General features: G+C 39.6%; 2 protein-coding genes across 3 annotated transcripts in view; both read right to left on the minus strand.

The window, feature by feature from the left end:
• Ort (glycine receptor ora transientless) overlaps positions 1–1,620 on the minus strand; it is a 37,794-nt gene extending 36,174 nt beyond the window's left edge. The window contains exon 1 of the mRNA XM_076320985.1: positions 1,501–1,620. The gene's annotated coding sequence lies outside the window, so the exon portion shown is untranslated. The remainder of the gene's footprint in view (positions 1–1,500) is intronic.
• Positions 1,621–8,957: 7,337 nt separating this feature from the next.
• Positions 8,958–23,633, minus strand: LOC143151636 (uncharacterized). Of its 2 annotated transcripts, none has more exons than XM_076320979.1 (11): positions 23,317–23,633; positions 22,001–22,151; positions 21,768–21,926; positions 20,883–21,295; positions 20,278–20,755; positions 19,850–20,190; positions 19,564–19,772; positions 19,188–19,473; positions 18,963–19,102; positions 18,368–18,517; positions 8,958–17,093 (listed from the first exon to the last, which is right to left on the minus strand). In XM_076320979.1, exons 2-11 carry the CDS (start codon positions 22,121–22,123, stop codon positions 13,732–13,734), a joined length of 5,661 nt encoding a protein of 1,886 aa, XP_076177094.1. In that variant the 5' UTR covers positions 22,124–22,151; positions 23,317–23,633; the 3' UTR covers positions 8,958–13,731. The 2 variants fall into 2 exon arrangements, with proteins under 2 accessions (XP_076177094.1, XP_076177095.1); XM_076320980.1 differs by having other exon boundaries at positions 8,959–17,093; positions 19,564–19,769; positions 23,317–23,632.
• Between the last annotated feature and the right edge of the window lie 261 nt (positions 23,634–23,894).

Genomic DNA, 23,894 nt, shown 5'->3' on the forward strand with positions numbered 1-23,894 from the left:
ATGATGGTTCAATGCCACTGACTTTGTACAATCCCAAGCGTGGCGCCGCGTCGTCGAAGTGTTCGTCGCCAGAGAGAGAGAAAAAAAAGAAATTGCGAAAATCATTCGACCGTGGTCTAAGTCTCCCTTCGCTCGCAAGTATCACCGTACGAGAATAGAACGTTTCGCACATGGAAATCTCGATTACGATTAAAAGAGAAAAAGAAAAACGTGTTAAATCACATGTACAGCGACTTCGTCTTTCTCGATCTTTCGAAGTCCATCGATCGCATTCATCGTCGATGATTTCTATAATTAATTTAGTATTCGTCGTTAAAAAGGTTAAAGGAATCAGTAGACCCGATATAAAAACGTATATAAAAACTTTATGGAGCAAGTTCTTTCCGAATTTTACAAATGAACGTTCACTTCGCTCGACCGCCCAATGTGTTCCGTTTCTCGGTAACTTTCGATGTTGAATCGTTTTTGGAAATTATCTCTGACTAGGAATCGTGATCGGCAAAATTTACGCGACTGCGGTATCGTCGAGGGAATTTTGAAGAAACTGAATAAATGGACATCAATTATTAATTCAACTCCTCGTGTTCACCGAACTTGGAATATTTCGATTACTGGAGAACACATTCGCGAATCTGTTATTTGCTCCGATTGAAAACTTTTATTCTAACCAGGGACTTATACCAAAACGGAAAATACCAGTGTATAGTTACTTACCGATATTAATATTCTTTATATGCATAAGCGTATATACCCATAACGTGGCATTTGTATTATATATACATACATATTTATATATATATATATATATATATATATATATATATATATATAACCATGTGTTTGAATAAGTCACATAAACGTCGCAGCAGGTAGATAAAAACCAGGAAAATACCGGTATTAATTTCGATCTCGATATTTCTTAGGTTTCACAGGTTTCGTTACACAACCGAAGAAGTACCGATACCGAAATAATTTCGATGTCAAGTCCCCGATCCTTGCGCGAAGTGAACATTCCAAAATCGGAAAGAACTTCGTCGACAACGTAACAGTTTCACCAGCGGTCGGCCGACACGTTACAAATCGTTAATATAAAAAAAAAAAAGAAAAGAAAAAAAAAAATTCGAGAATTTACAAAATAAACCCTACCTTCCCCCAACCGTGAGGCAAATCGTTCTTGACGACAACGAACAAACAATAGTTGTTCCAGCCAACGGTTAACGGTGTCAAAACAAACGACAGAAACAGTCTTCTAATGAAAGAAAATTTGAACACCTCCGAAGAGTTTTTAGTGTTTCCAGAAAAATGCTTCGGTCATCCCGCGTACCTTCGGAAGTCCCATCGAGAAGGTCGTGATAAAAAAGAAGGGTCGACGCGCGTAATTTCTTTCGGAGGGAAATAAGCTCAGGAAATGGCACAGTGTTTTCTCGCGAGTTCTTGCCGATTGAGCATCAAGTCGGAATTGCGTACAGCGGCACGAAGCCTGCCCGGGTCTTGATTTACCTGAGACAGCGCAGCCATTTTGGTAACAGGGCCGCGCATCTCAAGTAATCTCAAATGGAGCCGCTACTATCACCAGGAAAGACCATCATGTTTTCAGCACCATAAGAAGGCGTCGGTGAGCTTCTTGCATCGAGTGATGCCCTGCTTGCCGAGCTAAAACTACTGGAACTCAGATCCTCGTAACTGGCAACCGATTGGCTGCCACCTGCAACAGACAAAACAAAATTCTTGTCTTTACGTCCCGCCATGTTTACAAATTGTTTCGTTACCGCGAATGCTGGGGGAAATCTTATACAAACGGACTCGACAGCAATAACAATAGAGACTTGTAACAGTAATTCTCAACAACAAAAACGAAAGGCTACTCCAGTATATTACTAGATCCAGTGATATACATACAGAATGAAAATGATGGAGCACAAGATCGCAGATGGAAGATGCTTTAGCAATAAGCTCGCCGCTCTTGGCATAATTTATTATCGTAAGAGCCAATTGATCGGTTGAGTTTTACAAACTAGAATAAATAACTTAATATAATACAGAACAGTTAGCGATTTAATTCGATAAGTTTGTTAACATATGGGAAAAGAAAAATGTTGAAGTGCTTGCGATACCATTACCGTTAATTGTTTGTATCGAGCGATCCGGTCGGTAATGTGAAATATTGATCGAAAGACATCGGCTTGTTAACATATATATATATATAGAAAGTATGTACAATCTTCAAAAGAATGAAAATAATTGCTCACGTTTGTTCCGTGTGTCGTAGAAACATTGAATTTCGTGGATTCAGTTCGTGAAATGATTACAGAAAAGGAATTCATAAGTAAAATTCTAATAAAATTTCTTTCATTTTAAGATTTATTTTCACGGCTTTACTAATATTTGTATTTCACTTGTTTGATTATTAACAGATTTTTACTTACTAGAATTAAAATTGTATCTCAGCTTCAAATGTATTACGATTACTGTAAATTGTTCTTTTTTTCTTTTTTTTTTTTTACATACATTATCTCCAAGAATTAGAACAATAACACAAACAATGACACTGTCAAGTAACGGTACTAGATAAATGATATCAATTTTTGATTTGGGTTTTCAATTTTTCTTTCTTTATACCGAAGTTCGTATATTCGTACACAAAAATTGAACGATAGAAAGTAATTACACTGAAACGTAATTGTGTGGTGAACGTGTTCTCGAAATATCAGATTCTTGTATAAACGCTTACGCAAGTACCAACAAAAAATTGAATCGTAGAAAGCGCAAAACTTTCCCAAAAAAAAAAAAACATAAACAACTTGCCCCGTGTGGCTCTATAGTTTTATTTCTCTTGTGTCTTCTTTGATTCTCTTATTATAAATCTGTTAATATCATCTTAATTCTCCCCGTGAATATAGATTCTGCGTGTCGTGTATCTTAGATATACTTCTCTTTTTCACAATTATTGTTAGAAATAATTACGTACATATATACGTATAAATGTATATATGTATATATGTATATACTATACATGTATACATACATATATATATACTATGTATATATATATCGTGCAATTTATATTACATTCTGGGCATTCGATTCGCTTAACCTGACTATGAATAGCAAGTAGAATGTAACGTCGAATTTCATAATTTTATTTATCATCTTCATTCACATTCTCGCATACGATCCGTGCATTTAAATGATTAATGAGAAAACACAGAATTTCGACAGATGCATTACAAAATTACTATAATTCAACTGCCAAATTCACTTACGAAATTAACGTATAATCCGAATATACAATTTACAACTCGGTATCAATATTTCTCTTCGTGATTGATCTAAATAACTAGAAAAAGTTGATATAATCCAAATGTACAATTTACAAGTTGGTACCAATATTTTACCTAACAAATTGTCAAATTATGTTTGTACTGGTGAATGGTTCATCCACATGTGTTTGTTTATAACGGTAAAATACAGAATAGCGGAATTGTAGGATGCCGAATATAGAATGAAATATTAATCACTGCCACTCGAGGGTTGCATAGTTTTGTGCGCTACAGTATCGAAAAATAATCCAAAGAAGGTGCAATTCTAACGCCGGGTTAGAATCTCTCCCGTAACGGTGATCCCGTGAAAATGACTAATACCAAAATTATTATAAATAATACCGAGAGATCGTATTCATCGTATCGAGCGATGAAAATTAATCAACGACACGACAATGATTAATATCCCATGCTACATCGTGTCTATCGTCTATCGTCACGGAAAAGTTTTCACGGTTTACGATTTCCCTAACGCAAAAATATATATGTGTTCCTAACACGAATTTACAAATTCCTATAAACATTAACGATCTACTCCATTTACCATATACATGTCGTTTTTGAGCCTCTCAACCGTTCGTTATTCACAAAATATTTCTGCTCGCAGTACATTCGCGTGGCTTGGTTTCGCAAATGTATTTCGTTTTCGAAAATACAACAACTTTTCCGTCGATTGAAATTCTTTCTAACGGCGCACCATACGTGATCGTAATGCAAGAACATAGCGCATTAACGTGGTATTCACACGCCCCTCGCGAAGAGAAACTAATTAAAGAAATACTTCGTCGAGGCTGCTTAACCTTCTAACAACCGGGGAATTAATAAGACGCGTACGGGACCACGGATTATCCATCAACGATGAACCAATAGTACCATTGATCTTCCTTTTACAGGATGGCAGTTAATAATGCAGCACGTATCCTGTGTTAGCCCTCTTCTAATAATCAGCGAAACGATCGCTAAAATCGACTACGCAACATAAACCACGATATTACAATATAATACGTACGCACACATCGAATACAATTGTACACCGCATTGTTTGCAGAATAAACAAAACTGCTTAGAACAGTACTTCGCTAAAACAATACCTAAACCGATAATGTATAATCGTATGTAATTATTTGTAGATTGTCGAGGTAATCACATTTAAGAAAAAAAAAAATACAAGGGGCGAGGGAGACTCCGTTGGTGAGTCTTAACCCTTTCGAGTACGATCTATGGCGTATCCACGATACATAATTTCCAATAACGTAGATCACCGAATTTACAATAGATTTATTATGGGTGATTCTTCGCGATTGGAGTTCGAAGTCCAATAGAAACGAGAGAATCAATTTTTCATCTCGTGACCACGGAAATTTCTCTTCGTCTTTTCGTTTCTTCCTTTGGTCCTATTTAATGTGAAACGCGCATTGCGATCGACTTTTATCGTCGAAAATTCATCCGCGACTGAAAGGGTTAAGAAATGTGTGAGCAGAATACAACAGGTAGGACAAATAAATTCCTGACTCGTTTCCCTTGTAAAAGGGACACGAACGATCTGGTCAACAGAATACTGAGAAAGGTAAACATCGTGACAGCTTACGCGACATAAACAAAGACTGGACAAGTACTCGTCTCCCTCAAACATCCACATCCGAAGCTATCCTCATCAGGAGTCTATAAGATACCCCACTCGTGCGGAAAGATGTACACTGAAGAAACTGGGAGGAGTGTGAACACGTGTTTCAAGAAGGTGCACCATGTTAGGCTATACAAAACGCTTCGAAGGGTTGATCAGAAGTTGAGTTAATATTGTATCGAAGCAAGAAAAAAGTTTCGTACGGATATGTATCCCGAAACACTTTCTCAGGCGACACAGTAGAACCTCGATTATTGCGGGAGAATCTCGTTCGTTGCATTTTGTGGAGAAGAGGATGAAATGGTCATTAGCAACGAGTAGAGTCAGAGAGGAACTAATAGTAGTGATCATAGATAGTAGAGCTACCATTGTTATTGCAGTAATTTTGAGCCATGTATCCCTTCAACAATCGAGGTTCTACTGTGCCATGAGTAATAGTGTCAGGACTATGTTTCCTTCTACCTGGTTTAAAATTGGTAGGCGTGCGTTAGCTCTAATTCAACACATTTAGATGACACTCTCTATGATCTCGCTTAATGGTACGTGTTAAAAAGACCAAGTAAAAAATTATGACCCATATTCCTTCCATGACAGATCACTTGAGCTCCCGAGAATACTATGAGCACGCATCGCGTGTTAAAAAATTTGTTCCAAAGTGCCAAGATGGTTACAGATATTGTGGCTAGGATATTATACTGCCGTAGTTCAATACTAGTGCAATTTCCATAGAAATTACGTAAGATTGTTACCGAATATAATCCATGATCATCATTCGTTAAACTGAATTGTATCTTGGACGAAAAGATACGGATCTCGACACGGATACGTGCGAATCTTTTTTCTTACTTTGGTACCCAGAACGTGTACCAAAACTCTTTAAAAACTTTTTCGAAACGTTCTGTAGGAGAATACCAGAAACCTGAGGGATACTAGACACCTATTCGATAGAACCAGGACAAAAGTATACTTTCCCACAAAATACCGGGGATCGGTAGATAATAACGAAGCACCCTAATAACGCAAACAAATACCCTGGCTATCGATCGAGAACTATCCGAAACACTCTCCTCCCATTTTTTTATCGACCAGCTGACTATACAAAGGACTGTGATTAGTGATCAGTGATCAGTGATTCGTGTTATGAGCATGGATATTTTAACATTCGAACTACCAACGATGAACGTATTCCTATTTCTCTCACATAAGTGTTTTCGAAGTTAGATGGGGAAAGGGCAAATTGATTTACGTGTACCATTGGTTGTCAATTTCAATAATTGTCTACGAATGTTGTAGGCAAAGATAGCGTTAATAATTGAGTAATTTTAAAAAGAAGTTTGAACCAGGTCAAATTGACACCTTTGGTAGTTTTAGTGTTACATTGATGACAAGCACACGTTGCATCGTGGTACCAATGCGTCATGAAACACCTGATGAAGCTACAATTGGTTTGAACCAAATTGGCCACTTTTATGACACGTCACCTTGTCTCTATGGGAGACAGGAAACGTGTGCTGGCAGATTTGCGCGAAGAATCGAGATATGGAATGGTGGGGGGTAGATAGTGGTATGGTGGGAATGACTCGTCAGTGACCTCTAACGGCCAATTAATTTCGTTTCGACTACAGCTGCAATGCTGGCGAAATGTCAGAACACAAAGATACACTCAATACCCTCAAACAGTGTTAACAGTGAAAGCCTCCAATACTTTATCCAGATACTGTTCGACTCGAAATTTTGCAGTACTAACACACCCATAGTAAATGTCATTATACGCAGGATTATCGTGTAAGATGCACAATGTCAAGTCGACTACGCGATTCTCACCGGTGTTTAGATGATTAAATCGCCAAGAGAGCTAGATTTTTCTTTTGCAGAAGAAACGACGAAGAATAAAATGGAGAAGGAATCTCCAGACATACGGCGAACTACCGAATTCATTATAAAAATTGCGAAAGACCACCCCGCGATCGTGGTATTGTAGGTTTTTATTTCGAAAATATTTAATCTCTTCCTACAAGCACAGTCATGTCTGCTATACATTCCATGCAGAAGAATCACGCGTAATCTATCGGGAAATACAATGTGCATTATTTTTAGGTACTAAGTAATTCTGTAATTCGTCAGTTATTGTATAAACCCATGCGGAGCATTTTCAATGCATTCGAGGTCGCTCGATACAATTGTTGAAAGTTTTTCTGTCCTTTCGTCCGTTACGGTGAATTTTGCGATATCAGCATGTAAATCGAAAATAAAAAAAAAAGGATTTAAAGATCAGCAAACACTACGGTAATTTTTAAAATACTTCTGTTATTGATATTAGATATCGCTATCGAGGTAATTTGAAATCTGCCAAATTTTTCGTAATAAAGAATAAACGAATATTCTGGTGCATAGAATAGAATTAGTTACGAAATCTGTACGTTTTCAATAACAACGAATGCCCTTCGTGACACTGTACTTGCTACGTTGAGAAAAACATGCTTTTACAATAATTCAATTGTATATCAATTAAATATTTCACTATCATACGTTTAATTAGTGTTACTGTACAAGAAAACATTGTTATCTCTCTTGCAAGTTCCATTTAATTTTAAAAGTTCACAATTCTTATCGTGAACAATGAACACAATAATTGTATTATTTTGACACACGAATTAATTTTAATCTGGTAAACATCATCCCCGTGATGTGCACGAACGTATTCCAGTATTATTTTACGTGTCACAAATTCTTAAACGAATTCTTAAATTACCGATCATTTTTTTTTTTTTATTTACGATTAATCGTTAAATTAATCATCAACTAACGAATCCATTGCCAGATGCATTTGATGGTATTCACATTTATTTCATTTACTCTAGTTAAACTGAGAAATTTATGTTTATTTATTGTTTTAAATATTATGAAGAAATGCAACGTAGAACATTCAGGCCGACATTACAAATAAGATAAAATACGTAACATTCTGCTTTTAAAATAGATCTTTTGATTCATAGTATATTCAAGTAATCATACACAATAATTTATCTAGTTTCCATGTACAATCGAATGTGTTATCAAGTCGTCAAATTGCATTACACATACACAAAGCAACGATCCATAGCATACACATCAACTACTGAGATCTTGCATAACAAGTGCGTAAACGCACACTTGAATGAATCCATCTTACACTACACACAATTAAGAACACGATTTTTTTTTTATCAGTATTTATAAAATAAATGTTCGAAATAAATTACTGTTAAGTCATTCTCAAAGTAATAAATATGTCTTCCTAATGTAATTCACCCATTAAGCTACAAGAGTGCAAAAGAAAAAACTGTAAATCTATGAGAGATATAGAGAAACACTTTTTATGACAACATTTTGGTGGGAACAAGCTTATTGAATAAGTTTGCCCGAATTTTAAAGATTTTCACTCGGAAAAAAGTTATATTTATTACTCTTCTTATTCGCGTTAACAATTTTTTGTTATGTTTCTTAAGATTAAATAAACAGTATTTAAAAATTCTTGTAAACAATATTAAATAATCTCTTTTCTAATACACCGTTAATTTTTTTTTTTTCCGTATGTAAATTATATCTATGCACAAAGTATACTGCATATTATTACACCCTCTGAGGTATAAACGTTTAAAACACAAATTACTAGTAAAATTAATATACAATACGTGAAAAAATTTCGTATAAAACTAATTTTACGATATAAACGTAATACTTAATGTTAGTTATAAAGACGTTAAAAAGCACAAACAATTAAATAAACAACTTAAAACTTTCAATTAGATACAAATGTACCTATTCTACTATATCTTTTTACAATTCTTTAATTGTAAAACTCATTTGAGATTATTCATCGATCGCAAAAGATCGTAAAAGTAAATCTGACACAATGTGCAATATTAAATGGCATAATGTGGAAATACTGATATCTCTAAAATGGAAATTCCAAGTACACTAAGAACAATTAAAATTTGATCCATTTATGCTGTAGTAATAAGTACTTTTGATTTTTAAATTAATATTTAAATAGTACTTAGCTGTTTGTGTGACAGAATCAGCATAATATATAATTTACTAATATACGATTATAAAAAAAAGAAAAAACTACGTATATTAAAACACATGTTTTATCTCGTATAAAATGAACATACTTGAAAAATCAATGTCGTGTTAATTTTAATCTACTCTCTTTCTTTTTTTTTTGTTCAATACCATAACGGCAATTTGTCATTGTCCAGCAGTTCGTTTTCAAAGTGAAAATCTTGAAATTTAAACGAAACTCGTGATCTCCTTGGTCTCTAACATTGATCTAAATTATGTAATATACATTCAGAATAAAATTAACGAAAAATATATATTTAATCGAAAAGAGAGACGGTAGAAAATAATGCAGCTGAAACAATAATAGCGAAGAATGTAAATTACATTCTACCAAAAAGACGTACACTATTACAGAAGTATTCTCTAACATTTACTTCAATGAGTACAACTGTTGAATAATAATTAAAATAATTTAACTAAAACTCTTTCGACGCTAATGTCCGAAAGATTCGTTCAATTAATCATTTGTCAATCTGAACCGAGACAAAATGATCTCTCTAGAAAAAACGTTACCAGTCGTGCCAGCACTACTGACGCTAAATACGTAGCATTAGTCATCGAAAATTCTACCTCCAGTCAAGAAATCTGCTCGACCGTTGTTTAAAAACTATGTATCCTTCCCAACGGAAACATTTCAATGTGATAAAAAATGTCATATTCAACTCCGCTCGAAGTTAAAACGCGTTAAAAGCATCGCGCCCAGAGAACCGAGTCTCGTCGTTCGTCTATCATTTGGTTTAGAGAGTTTCGGCTTAAAAAAATACGATCACCCAAGATTGTTTTCCTCGACGTAGCAGTGAAACAGCGAATTTACGAACATAATCACAGCACTCGCGAGGACGAAAGTGACGGTAAAAGCTTTGTACTAAAATCTCACGCTAAATCTTTGAAAAAAGACCACTTCTCGCTCGACCTGACAAAAGATCTCGCCGTTCCATTTGTACTAGCAACAAACTCTAACGAGTTAGATGTCTGTGTGTCTGTATGTGTATATACATATATGTATACACGTGTAAACGAAGAAACGATGCGTCTTGCTCGATACGCGACTTCCTATTAAACGTGAGTGTTTCGAGTCGACGGGCGATCGAACATGTCCGACAAAAAACAACAAAGATTCCGATCGATCTGTTCGAGTGGAAATAAATAGGTCGCAATGATTACAAACTAACGTAAGAGAGAAACGTAAGAGGAAAAATTGGACTAAACGGAGTCGAGGGTTTCCGTCGAAGCTTCGTTTTCGATTGCTTCGCGAATCACTCGTCACCGTGGAAGCATTAAATAAGGAGTAGAAATGATAACGGTGCTTCGCGATAATACAACTGTACAGTGTCTAAATTGTTTGTCTAGATTTGTTTTTTTTTCTACGAAGATCCACGCTATTAAAACCAACTTGTCCGAAAAGCTAGGCGGACACTCTGCGGCACAAGGTGTTCCATGAAATATTAAATTAGTATACAATTCGTGGCGATAATGAAGACGGTAGATAAACAGTCCCACCGATCGTCATAAATCGTCATTGGCTGTTTCTCTTTCTTCTTCTCTTTTTACAAATAGTCGAACAATCGTTAACGAGTTTTGTTGAAAATTAATTCGATTATATGTATTATGTACAGAGTGTGGCCAGTGATTCGTGGTACACTCGGAAAGAGAATGATTCTTCGCGATAGAAGAAATCGAAAACGATTGATAAATTTGTTCAATCGGACTCGTCGTTCCCGAGGAAAATGTCTTCGAAAATCGTCAAGCAATGAGAGTTTTCCTTTTTGTACCGATACCGTGTTGAGATCAAACGAATATTTTCTCATGCTCGTAAAAATATCTGAACATGCTTTTGTGCATCGAAGACTTCCGACTATTTACGGAGAAATTGACAGAACGAATTTTCGTGTGCATTAACGAGAATACCATTATTCAAGTGAAAATGAGACACCAGTGTTAAAAATGTGTCCCAAACCGCTTGATTGAACTGTGTCGTGTATTGTTCCATCGAGTTTCCACAGACATTTTTCTCAGAAAGGATGTTCGACACGAAGACATTTATTTAATTTGTTCTCGTTTGTCTCGACTTATTTTTCAACGTTGAATATCTTCTTGGTTTTGCTTTGCACGCAAAGGGCGATGGTTTCTGAAAGAACGTTACCCCCGTAATAAAAATTCTAACGAAGAAATTTGGAATTTCTGAACACGTTGAGCAAAGAAAATTCGTAGCCTCGGAGCTTGGCTCAGAAACTTACACAGAAATCTATTATAGTAGTTTCCGCGATCGCAATAGTCGAACCTATGGGCTAAAAAAATTCATCTAATCGCAGCCTAAGCGAATTGAAACTAACTAGTACGTCGAATGAACTGAAAATTGTAAAGACTCCAGAACAGACAGGTACCCGGTTAGGTGCGAAAAAAAATTAAAAAATTATCTAGTACAATTAAAATGGGATCTCGTTGTATTGTAGTCGAAGCAAAATCGATTCAGCCTCTCAAGGTCATTGTTAATTTTTCGTTCGAGGGGCAGAAGGGTACACGCTCGCAGATTGAATCGTAACACTCCGGGTAAAAATTCTTTCTCGGATACTCGGATTATTCGCGAAATAAATAAATAAATAAATACTAATCGTAACATATTCCTTACGTTCTCGTAAGAAAAATTCGATGAAAATTGCTGGCGTTATTTCTCTCGAGCACCGAATCGATCGCGTTGTTCAAACGGAGGATCGAGGGGAGATAAAAGAGAAAGTGGTGGGGGTAGCCAAACGATACGGTGGGGATGACTCGTCAGTGACCTTGAGCGGCCAATTTCGTTCCGACTCCGGTACATCGCGATCCCGTTGTCATCGAGTTGTTGCACGCGTACAATGCAAAATAACGCTCTGCACGAGCAGAGAGTCAATGTTATATATAACACACGGTCCAATTATCATATGCATTACGAATTCATATGATCCAAGGTATACACGGATAAATATATGCAGTGAATTGTCACCTCTGTTATCTGATTTGCATCACAAATCGGCTAAAATCCTTTGGATTTAAAACAGTTACCCACATGTAAGACACTTAATAGCTATTTCGTGGTACTCGAACGAACGTGAATCGGCGCACCTAAATGCGACACGATACGCAACATATCGGACGTAATTCGCGATACATCTTGCACACGTTCCTTTCTCACCGCGTCGATATCAATAATTCGTGACTAACGAGTTTTTTTTTTTTTATCTTTTTTTTTTAAGAAAACGATCTACGGGAACCTACTGCGACCGGTTCACGGCCAACGACAATTAAGAACAAACTCGAACATTCGCGAAGAAGAAACACGTACTCGTCCGCGTGTGTACGGCTACGCTTTGCAAAATGTTACCGGTTACGATCCGGCTAACAACGTTACGCTAAGCTCTCCGGTGGATAAAACTAACGAAGCTCGATCGTGATTATCCCGTTCGACTGTATCCGTTTAAAATGCCCGGTGAACTCAGAACAAGCTGACGGGATTACACACAGTGTGATTTTTAGAAACGACGACCGGAGAATTCTTTGAATGAATTTCTAACCCGTTCAATTTTACAGACGGCTTTCATGGAAAGCATTTTCGGTCTCAGTGGCATACAAAAGAGGTGAACGACTCCGATCGGACAGCTCGTACGGCAGAGGCGTTTGTTTTGTGCAAACTGAAACAATAATTCTACTCGCAACCGGTACCGATATCCTAGTAGAAACGAAAGACGGCCAGCCTCGGATTGGTTTGTAATCGCCAATTGTCAGTGTCGTGTGAGTGATCAATCGTTTTCGTTCGGACGTCGACGATCGTAACTGTAAAGCTAAAACACTTTTTTGTATGCACCACACGGATAACAGTAGATTCGATTTACTCCACGATGTAAGGCAGTCGAGAACAGAAATCGCTATTTGAAATTCTTCGTACCACAGACGGAGTTTTTCTTTTCTTTTTTTTTTTTAACATTCTCTCTGTACGCATATTATTTATACATCCATATAAATAAATACATATACAAAGAGACAAAGAGAGAAGTTTCGTTTACGAAAATGTTCTACGTGACGTTTCTTTTCTTTTCTTTTTCTTTTTTTCGGTTTTTTTTTTTTTTTTTTTCGTTTCCACTTTAATCGTCATTTATGCATTCCATCTTCCAAACGTCAGCGGACGCACACCCGATAGGTACAGCCTTGCCCTTGTTAGCTTGGAAAAGTTTCTTTCTCTCGATCCGAGCGTGTTGCGCGTAGTCCTCTTTCAGCCGTGTTACCACACACCGAACGTAAATCTACACGTATAGAAGTATTAGCTTTCATTTCCGGTGAACGAATCTATCTCTAAACGGGTATGTCGAGTAATCGTTGCTTTTAGAAAATATCCTCGAAAAATACCAAATCTGGTGTCGCAGTCGCGGTTACTTGCTCGTCGAATCGAATTGTCGGCTCGATCTCCGAAAAATCATGCGTTGTATTCCCTCTCTAACGTGTATATGTGTATGTACGTGTGTATGTACGTGCCCTATCGTTTCCATTTGTATTAAAAACGAGCATGTTCGGATGCACGACCAGAGGACGAGAACACGATATACGTCGTGCCCTCGGTCCCGCGGTTTTTCGTTAATCGGCTCCCGTGACTTGCATCAGTAGTATATAAAGGGCAAGGCTGGCCCTGGGCACATCCATGCAATCCTCTACTCATCTGTGTTTTTTTTTCTTCGACCTGTTGCCTTTCTTGGATGTGGCGCAGACCGAGGTAGTCGCGGCGGTCCGTTCGACCGTCTCACGATCCGTGTAATCTCCATCCGTGGCCGCGAACACCACGTTCGCGTTCAGCTCGTCCGAGCTGCTCGAACGTTCGGGAACCACCTCGTGCTCCGAGTCGCTTCTCTTCTCCGGTTCCGTGGTCTCCTCTTGGAAAAACGTTAAATCCAGCACGGCGAACGGCTCGAACTTGATCGATTTCTCCGTCTCGGGACAACCGTCGTCCGCGTCACTCGCGATACCCAACGTCGCGTCGAGTTTCGCGTGTTTCTCGGATCTGTTCGGTCCGCTCGTCGAACACGTAATCGAACAATCGTCCATAGTATCGTCGAGCAAATTCTCCGTGGTTGCATCGCACACCGGTTTCGTCTCGCGATCCTCGATCGTTGGATCCACCTTCTCGAAGGGATTCGGTTTCTTCGTCTCCTCGATTCGCAACGATTCCTTTGGTGATTCGGTCACCGTGGACGAGGCTCGTTTCTCGACGATCGAGCTCCACGATGATCCTTCGGTTTCGCGAGGAGTCGTCTCGTCAACGATCGTTTCGTTCACGGTCGTCGTCTCGGTGACCGTCTCCTCGGCCTCGTCGATCGTCTCCGATAGTAACGCCGATTTCGTTTGTTTACCACGTGTCTTCCTCTCGTCCGACGATACCTCACCATCCGCGATCGGGAGAAGAACGAAATCCAGCTCCGCCTCGTCGTGTTCCGTAACGTTCCTCTCCTTCACGATCGAGCTCCACGAGACCTTCGTCGTTCGCGGGACAGACTCCCCGGAGTCCAGTTCGGTCACTGCTTCGTGGAGCTTGTCGATCATCGTCGACGATCGAAACAAAGACTCGACCTGCTCGACCACCGGTGCGTTGCTCTCGTCCTCGATGCTCGTACCCTCGACCTCGAGATCCTTCTCCTCGTGCTCTACAGAGTTCTTCTTCTTCACGATCCAGCTCCAGGACACACCAGCCGTCTGTACGATCGGCTCCTCGGAAGAGGAGGAATCCGGCTCGGCGGTGACTGCATCGCGTAACTTCACCTGGACTGCTCTCGCGTTCTCCGTACACCTCTTCGAATCGTGAGACTTCTTCGACGAATCCTCGATCGTCGAATCGTTGCGTTTCGAGAGTTCCGTCGTCCCGGTCGTTTCGATCTCGTCGAGTTTCTTCTCGTCACCTTTGGTCAATTCGCGTTCCACGGAGACGCTCTTCTTCTTCACGATGGTGCTCCACGAGACCTCGGACACCGGCTCCTCCGAGCTCGATTCCTTCGCGATCTCATCGACGTTCTTCGAGGACTCGGTGAGCTCCGTTTGCGCGTTGCTCTCGATGCTCGATTTTTTGTTCTTCCGTGATTTCTTCACGCGAATCCTACTTCCAGTCAACGAAACGGTCGCCAATGTTTCCTCGGTGGTCTCCGACTGACCAGTCTTGCACATCGTGGCGATGCTCGACTCCGATGCACCCGGTGGCCATTTCGATGCGATCGCGGAACACGACGATTTCGACGATCGTGTTCTCGTCTTTCTCGAGGGACTGGGATTCTCACCGACGATGTTATCCTTCGCACCAGTGGATTCCTCGTGTTCCTCTTTCCTCTCCAGGCTCTTGTTCGGCCAATTCTCGATCGGTTTGATGATCACGGTCACGTCAGCTGTGGACGTGTCGCTCTCGATCACCACGATGTCCTTCGTTCTCCTGGTGGGCTTCGATCGCGTCGATTGTTCCTGCAGGATCTCCTGGGATTTTTTCACGGACCCCTCGCGATCGTTTCTCACCGTCTCGTGCATCATCATCGGACAGACATCGGAGTGTTGCACGTGCTCCAGATCGTCGTCGGAGAGCGCACGTTTGCTAACCGACGAGTCGCGATCGTCGCGCATCTCGGCCTCCGTTTGCGTTCGTGGATCCTCGTTGGATTTCCGCTCGGGCATTTCGACGAGCTCCGAGGTGGTGATGTGCTCGAGATCGTCGTCGGATATCGTGTTCTTGCTGTTCTTGCGTTGCCCGATTGGCGACGAGAGCAAGCGTTTCTCATCGTCAATGCACTCGGTCTGTTCCAGTTGACTGATCTCGGAACTTTGAATGTGCTCGATGTCCTCGTCGGACTGCACCAAGGTGGTATCTTTGACGCAACAAGCGCTCTCGACGATGTGATACTCGCTGGAATTGAAATCGTACATGGACTCGACCGGTGGCGAGTTGTCCGGCTCCATGACCACCGTGTCCAACGATTTGAACTCTTCCGTGGTGTCCGGGTCCACGATGGTGTACTCTTGTTCCACGATGGACTCCACCAGTTTCACCGTACGTTCGGTTTCCTCTTTCACCGTGGATTTCGCTTCCTTGTACTCCTGCTGTGTCGCGGTACACTTCGATCTGCCCTTGGACTTGGTCGTTTCCCTCGAACACTCGATCTTGCCCTCGTTGCTCTTGCATCTACCGCTCTCGGACACGGCCCTCTCGCAACCCTTCCTCTTCTCGCAATTGCTCTTCTTGGTATCCTCGCGTGTGGTGTCCTCGATCACGATACTGTCCTCGTGTTCCTTCAACACGTACTTCTTGATCGGTGTCTTGGTCTCGGTTCGTTTCCCGGAGCTGGTCCCGAACGCGTTCCTGCCCGATTTCTTCACCGTTCTCTCCTTCTCCGAATCGCAAGACGCTCTCTTCGCGTCCGTTTTCCAATGAGTCGGAGCGTTCCGTTGCCAATGGACCGATCTGTTCTCCATCAACACCACGTTGTCGTCGCTGCAATTCACCACGTACTGCGCCTCGGGTACGATCCTCTCGTGTGCCGCGCGATCCTCCCTTTTCTCGAATCTCTTGCACCAAACGGTCTCCTTGGCTTGTGTCATCGGACTGCTCGGTATCTCGCCCTGTTCCACGCAGAGGCTCATATTTGTCGGCATGTCGCGAAACGCTTCCTCCTTCTCGAAATCGATCGACGAGGAACCGGGATCGGCGATCGCCGCGATCTCCACGCAAAGCGATTTCCTCTCTTTCACCTCGCGGATGTTCTCGTCCGGTACACTGTCGATCACAGGCTCGCTAGCTGAACGTATTTCCGCGCAGATCTCGGTGAAGTCGCGCAACGTTTGACTCTCCGGCTCGAAATCGCCGAGAGACGCTGGACCCTCCTCGGCGCACACGCTCCTAGGTGGTTCCGGCACGTGGCACTCCTCCGCGAATACGAACTCCTGATTGGAGTTATCCTCCTCGTCGGCGAACACGGTAATCACGGTGCCAAGAGGGTTGACGACTTTAGTTACCGGTTGACCCACCCTCTCAAATACCGATCGCCTCCCTAGTAACAGAAAAAGCCGTTGGCAGGTATCAATATCGAGTTACAATCTCCCTCGTTTTGGTCTTTGTGAGATTAGAAATTGGTACGCTCGACGTGAGGTGTTGTAAAATGATACGACCGATCTTTCGTGCGACTGATCATACTCGAGACTCGACGACGGAGCACCGTGAAACGGGGGGGTGGGGGTTGGGGAGAGGGGAGACACACGTGGAAACGGAACGATGCGAAAGATCAACCGGGACTTGGAATCGGAACGATGCGAAAGAAACCCCGGGATCAGCGAGGTCTAAGGATCGTGACGACCGCTAAAACTCATGTCGATCGAGTATACACACTGCACACCACAAAGACACAAATCTCATCGCAATCGTTTTAGGGTCCCGTTTGAACGGTACATCGAGAACGGAACGAACTCGAAGATACACGAATCGTAACGAGCTGCTCGATCGCACGTCGATACATCGAATGGAACAGAAAGTATTCTTACGAGGGTTAGTAGACTGTCCGCAGCCTTTCGGTTGTTTACCTCGACTTGAAGGGTAGATGTTGGAGAAACGTACATCTCGCTGTTAGTAATTAGATGTAATATCATTAAGGGCGGACGTGGGGGGGTTGGGGTGGGGTTGGGGGGGACGGAGATACCTGCCTCTGGCCAGTTCTGTATCCACACAAACTTACAATCTAACAATCATCCGTCACCAAATGCAGAAAGCAGAAGTACCGTGACTGTGTCTGGACACATGCTTGCAAAAATTATTCCAACTAAATGCTGAGAGATTCGACTCGGTAAGGGATCTCGTGCGAATGTCATCATATTTGTCCAACGAGAGCGAGACGAAAAGACCACGATCTCGATTTTGCATTCGGCATGCATCCGTTGTCTACGTTAAATGAATCGTGTGTGTCGTTTTCTCGAAAGTGTGAATGATATAATGGTTATCGACGAAAAGAAAAATAATTTCGAACAATCGCTCTCGGTAAAATTACTTTCGTTTCGATCGTATATTGAACTTTACTGCATTCAACGGGAAGATTCTTCGATCGGTTAACCATTGTTGACTCGAAAACGTATGAAAGCCGCGCGACTCGGGTATTCGAAGGTAGACGCTTCGACACGTTCGAATTTTGTGAAACGTTCTCTCATTTATCGGTACCAGTTACTTTAAACGTGTACGAACGTTGCGAAATATTCGATAAACGGGAAATGTCGGGAATGTTCAACAATTTTCTGTTTTAAAGCAAAGCACCACACGTTTCATGGAATGATTACTTACCTGCAGCACGATGAGGTGCGATAGACGTCTCTAGCATCGCCTCGGCAAGGTCTTCTCTCAGTTGATTTTCGCCATTACCTACACCCGCGTTTTCACTATCTAAGGAATCACCGTAAGCTTCCATGAATCTTGGAGACTGCTCGTAACTGCCTGAAAAATATTCCACGAGTATCAGTGCATTGTCCGAAATGATCAATTGTTTTGGTAGACATTTTAGAAACACAACAATGTTTATATTTACAATGTTAATACGAGAAGATATATATTTATATGATGTAACTCTGTTTTGTAATGGTCGAGTTATACAATTACTGGTACAGTAGATTGATAATTTTGTTACATTGATGTACGCTTACAACGAATCCCATAAGTATCACCATAAAGTTTCGATGGTTTTCTTTGTATTCACGAAACATTGCTATAAACGAAAATCTAATTATTTTTCTTCGAAACAGATTAACGTTCAGACTTTGCCATTATCTCTTCCTTATTGAAAGTGTCGAAGTAAATCTTCGGTGAATGCAAGGGAAAACCATGAAATTTATTCGCGATACTTACGCGAGACACTCTGCATATAATTTATTTGTATACTTACTTCCTGATCCGTCGATAACCACGGGTACCAACGCTCTGGATGCAGGACGTGGCATATTGACAGGATTTGATCTCGCCGGACGAGATGCCCCGGTTACTCCGATCTCAATAGCTTCAGCTTCGACGAGATTCACAGGAGCTCTACCATTGAGAAAGATTCGTTAATATGGAAAATATAGGAGAATAATTTCTCATCGTATGTACATATTTATAAAAGAAAACTAACCCGCTGGTCGCATTGTACGTTTTGAAGACAAATTGAGGTCCCATCCAAAGCCGTCTATGTGGACCAGCGTGAGTTACAATTTCTACTTGACTTAACCAACGATCCTCTGCTAGATCAACATCTTGAATGTCTTTCGGTATACTGACAACACTCGGCAAAGGGCTAGATGTTGGCAAAGGTGGCAAAATCTCTTCAGAGTTCGGGCATCTTAAAAGTGGCCATTGGCCTTTGGCTTCAACTTCCAGTTCTATCATCGTGTCGTCGCACACTTTTTCTTTTGGTATACCTGAAACGCATTATTCGCTAATAAAATTTGACAAATACCAATGTTACAGGTTTTTTTCAATGTCTTATTTCAATTGGATATTTTATTCACCTGCAGTTGGTTTCGGTTCTAAATCGTATTGTATCATATTTCCATGACACGCCATGATAAATAAAGAATCGACTGCCCGCTTCATTACTTTAGCAGTCGATTCTCTTTGTGCATACATCCAAGCCCTTGGAGGTGCAAAACAAGCACATATTTTTAATGGTAAGATTCCGCTATCGTCGGAGTGCAATCGTTGTCTCTGCTGCGGCCTACTTCGCGATATACGAAATGAAGGTTTACGTAGCACACAATATACATGTTACATAATTATATAGAGACAATTAATTACCTTTGTTGAGCTTGACTGTTTACAAGATTTAACGAAGATGGTTGTCGTATCTGTGCTAACGGGTGTAGAACAGTTGGATGAGGATACGGAGGAAGTCTTGGATTAGAATACGGATATATTGACAAAGGCAACTCTGTATGAGATACAGGAGAATGGGATCTGGTGCCATCATCCATTAAACCTGCACTTCTATGAAATCTTGAAAGTCTATTTACAACATGAGGTGTGGAATGAGTTCGCACTCCTACCGGTCCACCGTATGGTGCGACCGGAAACACATGTGTAGTACCCCGTAAAGTTGAAACTGCCGCCCAACGTGTATCGCTCGAAAATACCATGTCCTGTCGTGACAGAAAAGTATACAAAAATACATCCTTAAATTAGATTTAAAGATTTCGAATGTTAAAAATTAATCTATGAATGGATACCTGTACTTTCGCAGTGGTATCACCGCGATGTAAAATATACAAATGATGTACTGCTGCCAAAGCAGGACCCCCTGGATGCGGCTGAATTCTAAATACATGAAAATCATGCCCTCGTTTGTCAGCGGTCATTAGTAACGCGCCGCTTAAATCAAAAGTCATGGCAACGATTGCATCACTATGGGCAGTAAAATGAGCAATTACAGTCTCTATATTTGCATCATCTAATTCTTTCTCCTCTTTTGCTGCTTGGAGATCTAATATCGTTATTACGCCTGGTTGGGTCACATCATTGCTCGTATTATTGACAACTACTGGTGACACAGAATTGCCAGTTAAACTCGATGCAACGGTTTCTCCCAAGTCACGCAAACCTTTCCCTAAGGATTTCGCAGCGTAAAGGACAGTTGCCGTATAACTTTGAACTCCTTCCACTTCGCAACCTCCACTGCTTCTTTTCACTGGTAATAATTTTTTTTCGCTGGAAATAATATACAACCCTTTATTATAGCAAAATCACTAATCATTTTTTCCTCGCTTAATTCTAAGTAAATAATTCAAAGTTTCGAATCAAACAATTCAGCATCGTAGAAACTCAAGGTCTTCACCTGTAAGCAAGCCATCTCGTCCCTAATGCGATAGGATTTGGATTTGGACCAGGGCTAGCATAGCAGGTAGTGACTGTTAACACATCTTCCATTGTCCGAGCATCAAACATTGCGATTTTTTCTAAAAATGTTACTACTATGGATCGCTTATTTGCCAAAATGTCACAAACAGGATTTTTAAATTTTATGCTTTTAGCTTGTTCCCCAGTTTTTAGTGAAATGAAACTAATGTTGCAAAATTGTGGTCCAGGTCCAGCTGAATCACATACTGCCACCATTGGCCGTTTCAAATCAAATAGATCGACATGTTCTTTGTCGGTCTTTGGATTTGGTAAAATTCTCAGAGTGCGAACCACTCCTTGTCGCCATGATAACACTTCGGTTGCTTCTCCTGTTGCTGCTACCAACCACACCTGTATTTAATAAAATTTATTATACATTAGTTTTTTTGTAATGCTATTTATACGTGTTAAATTATGGTAAAAGAAATTTGGAGAACAATATCTAAAAATTAAACTTGGATATATACACTTCATTAAAGAAACAATTCTGTGTATCGTATTATTATCTTTACCAGCTGTATATGTCCCCTTATTTTAATAATGAATGTGTTTGTTTACGCATTACACCTCCTAGATAAAATAAGATTTATCTATACATATATACACAGAGACACAGCTTTAACATTTGTGCTACTACAAAAACAATGTTCTATAATTATAAAACATATAGATCTATAAAAATCTTTCGTGTTTAGATTTATTTCAATATAATTCAAAATTAAAATCAAATCGTCTGTATAAAATTTGATTAATAAGAAGAGAAAACTTTTGCCAAACAATAATATAATTATTGATAGGCATACCAAATATAAAAAAAGCAAACCTGAACTCCAGTTGTATAACCAAGCACCAATAATAAAGGTGGTGTATTAGAGCCTTCATTGTAGTCTGGGTATAAGGCAGGGTCATTAATGTCTGCATACTCAAACCGTGCCCATGATATAGACTCTTTGTTATCTGAATTTGGTGTGCCAGCATAAGCCTGTACATACATAAAATAATATATGAATATTTTAATCAAAAATGATGAAAAGGATGATGCGTCAATGTACGAACCTGTGGGACAATATCATTAATAATCCCTGCAACACTATCTATTATTGATCGGTCAACTATTGGTTGAGGTGATACAACTTGAGCTCCTTTATGCACACCACGCCTTGGAGAGTCTGCAGACATTTTTTTTTCCCAAACTGAATGTTTTTACCTACAAATAAATATTGTATCGTTTAAATTTATATGCAGTGGCTACTTTCTTTGATAACATTAATGCGTTTCATATTTATTATGAATACACTTATTAATAAAGATAATCACATAATTATAATTTCCATACTATAAAAAACAGTTATCATCATACCATAAATATACGAAAGAAATACTATAATAGATATTATTATTATACTGCTTATTTAAAAGCATTACTACTTATTACTTTGTAAAATCAATAACATATCGTTTGTACAGATTTTCTAAAAAATAACTTTAAGTAAATAATGTAGTATTTTATATACACAACTTAGTCATTAGTAATTCTAATGATGAATACAATAATTTATTACTAATTACATGTATTTTGGTCAAAAACAATGAAGAACAAGTATAGAACAAGTTGATATTACTGTATATAATAAAAATGAAGCAATAATTAAACAAAATTAAAAACGTATTTTTAATTAATAAATATGAAATACGAATGTAATAAAAATGAAACAATCATTAAACAAAGTTAAAAAAAGTGTTTTTAATTAATAAAAAAAATTGTTTTATAGCGATAGCATAAACGAATCGGAACTTGTTACACGTTTAAGATATATTTCATTGTATTCAGATTAAATATATTCAGTATACATATTTCTATAAATAACAATATCATACATAACAAAGAAAAATCGTACGAAACGAAGATTACTAATTAACAGAAGGGAGAGTTGCTTGAAAAGCATTATTATTCGTTCTCGGAAATTTACAAAATGTTATCTGTTTACAGATAATGAATAAACGAGTAACAGGAAAGTAGTGGGAGAATCTATTTTGCCTGTTAAAGAATATTACACAATCCAGTACAGCTGTTCGTCGTGTACACTCAGAGACGATTTATAAAAGACAAACGCAAATGTCAAAACAACGACGAAACGAAAGTTTGAATGAGTATCGCTTCAAAAAATACAAATATGTCAGATTTCAGGAGAAAGAATTCATACTCTGGCGTTAGAAGGGTGACCCTGACATTTCGCTGAACAAAGGGGTAGAAGGTAGTTTAGTCACAACAAAACAATCGCATCTTACGACGTCGTTATTACTTGTCTTACGAAAAGATGTCTACGCTTCGATCGTTTTCGAATTAACGGAAAACAGAATCTTCGATTTACCTCGCCATAAAACTGTATTTTCATACTGGGAAGCTCGCCATCTCTGAAACGACCTTCTACTGCGTCATTCTGCGAGTGACTGACACAACACAACCAGAAAACGATAGTGATGTCACCTCGCCCGCGAAACGTCAATCTTTTTGTTCGAAATGTGAAGCGCGTCGGTACAATTCTTAGTCGCAATAAAGATCGTCGGGTCCGTGATCTGTTGCGACGCGCTGACGAGAAAGTTGGAAAAAGTCACCCGTTAAAACGTATCGCGTATCATAACTTCAGCAACGGTCTGTTTCGTTGAAAACACGAAAACAATAATCAGCTGATTCAGATAAGGAAATGGTGGGAAAGGAGGGGAGAGTAAGAGAAAAGCGAACACGAACCCTTGGTACTCATGAGATTTACAATTTATGTAGATGGCATAATCGACGTTAAAATTGTACCGAGTAAATGATGAATGAAGAAAAGGAAGGCAGGGCAAAAGAAGAAATTTTCATTTGCCTTTGTCTGTCGGTGAACTCATTAATAAGGCTTATCTAGCAGACTTTATCTTAGACGCAGAAATATTTGAGAACGCAAAAGAA

This window comes from Ptiloglossa arizonensis, chromosome 9 (genome assembly GCF_051014685.1).
Source record: "Ptiloglossa arizonensis isolate GNS036 chromosome 9, iyPtiAriz1_principal, whole genome shotgun sequence".
Classification (NCBI taxonomy): domain Eukaryota; kingdom Metazoa; phylum Arthropoda; class Insecta; order Hymenoptera; family Colletidae; genus Ptiloglossa; species Ptiloglossa arizonensis.

Excerpts from the sequence above, each read along its gene's own strand:
- LOC143151636 (XM_076320979.1), bottom strand. The coding sequence starts at position 22,123 with ATGTCTGCAGACTCTCCAAGGCGTGGTGTGCATAAAGGAGCTCAAGTT. Across the intron at positions 21,296-21,767 it reads GTTATACAACTGGAGTTCAG|GTGTGGTTGGTAGCAGCAAC; the intron begins GTTTGCTTTTTT and ends TATTAAATACAG. Across the intron at positions 19,773-19,849 it reads AACAGTCAAGCTCAACAAAG|TAGGCCGCAGCAGAGACAAC; the intron begins GTAATTAATTGT and ends TATATCGCGAAG.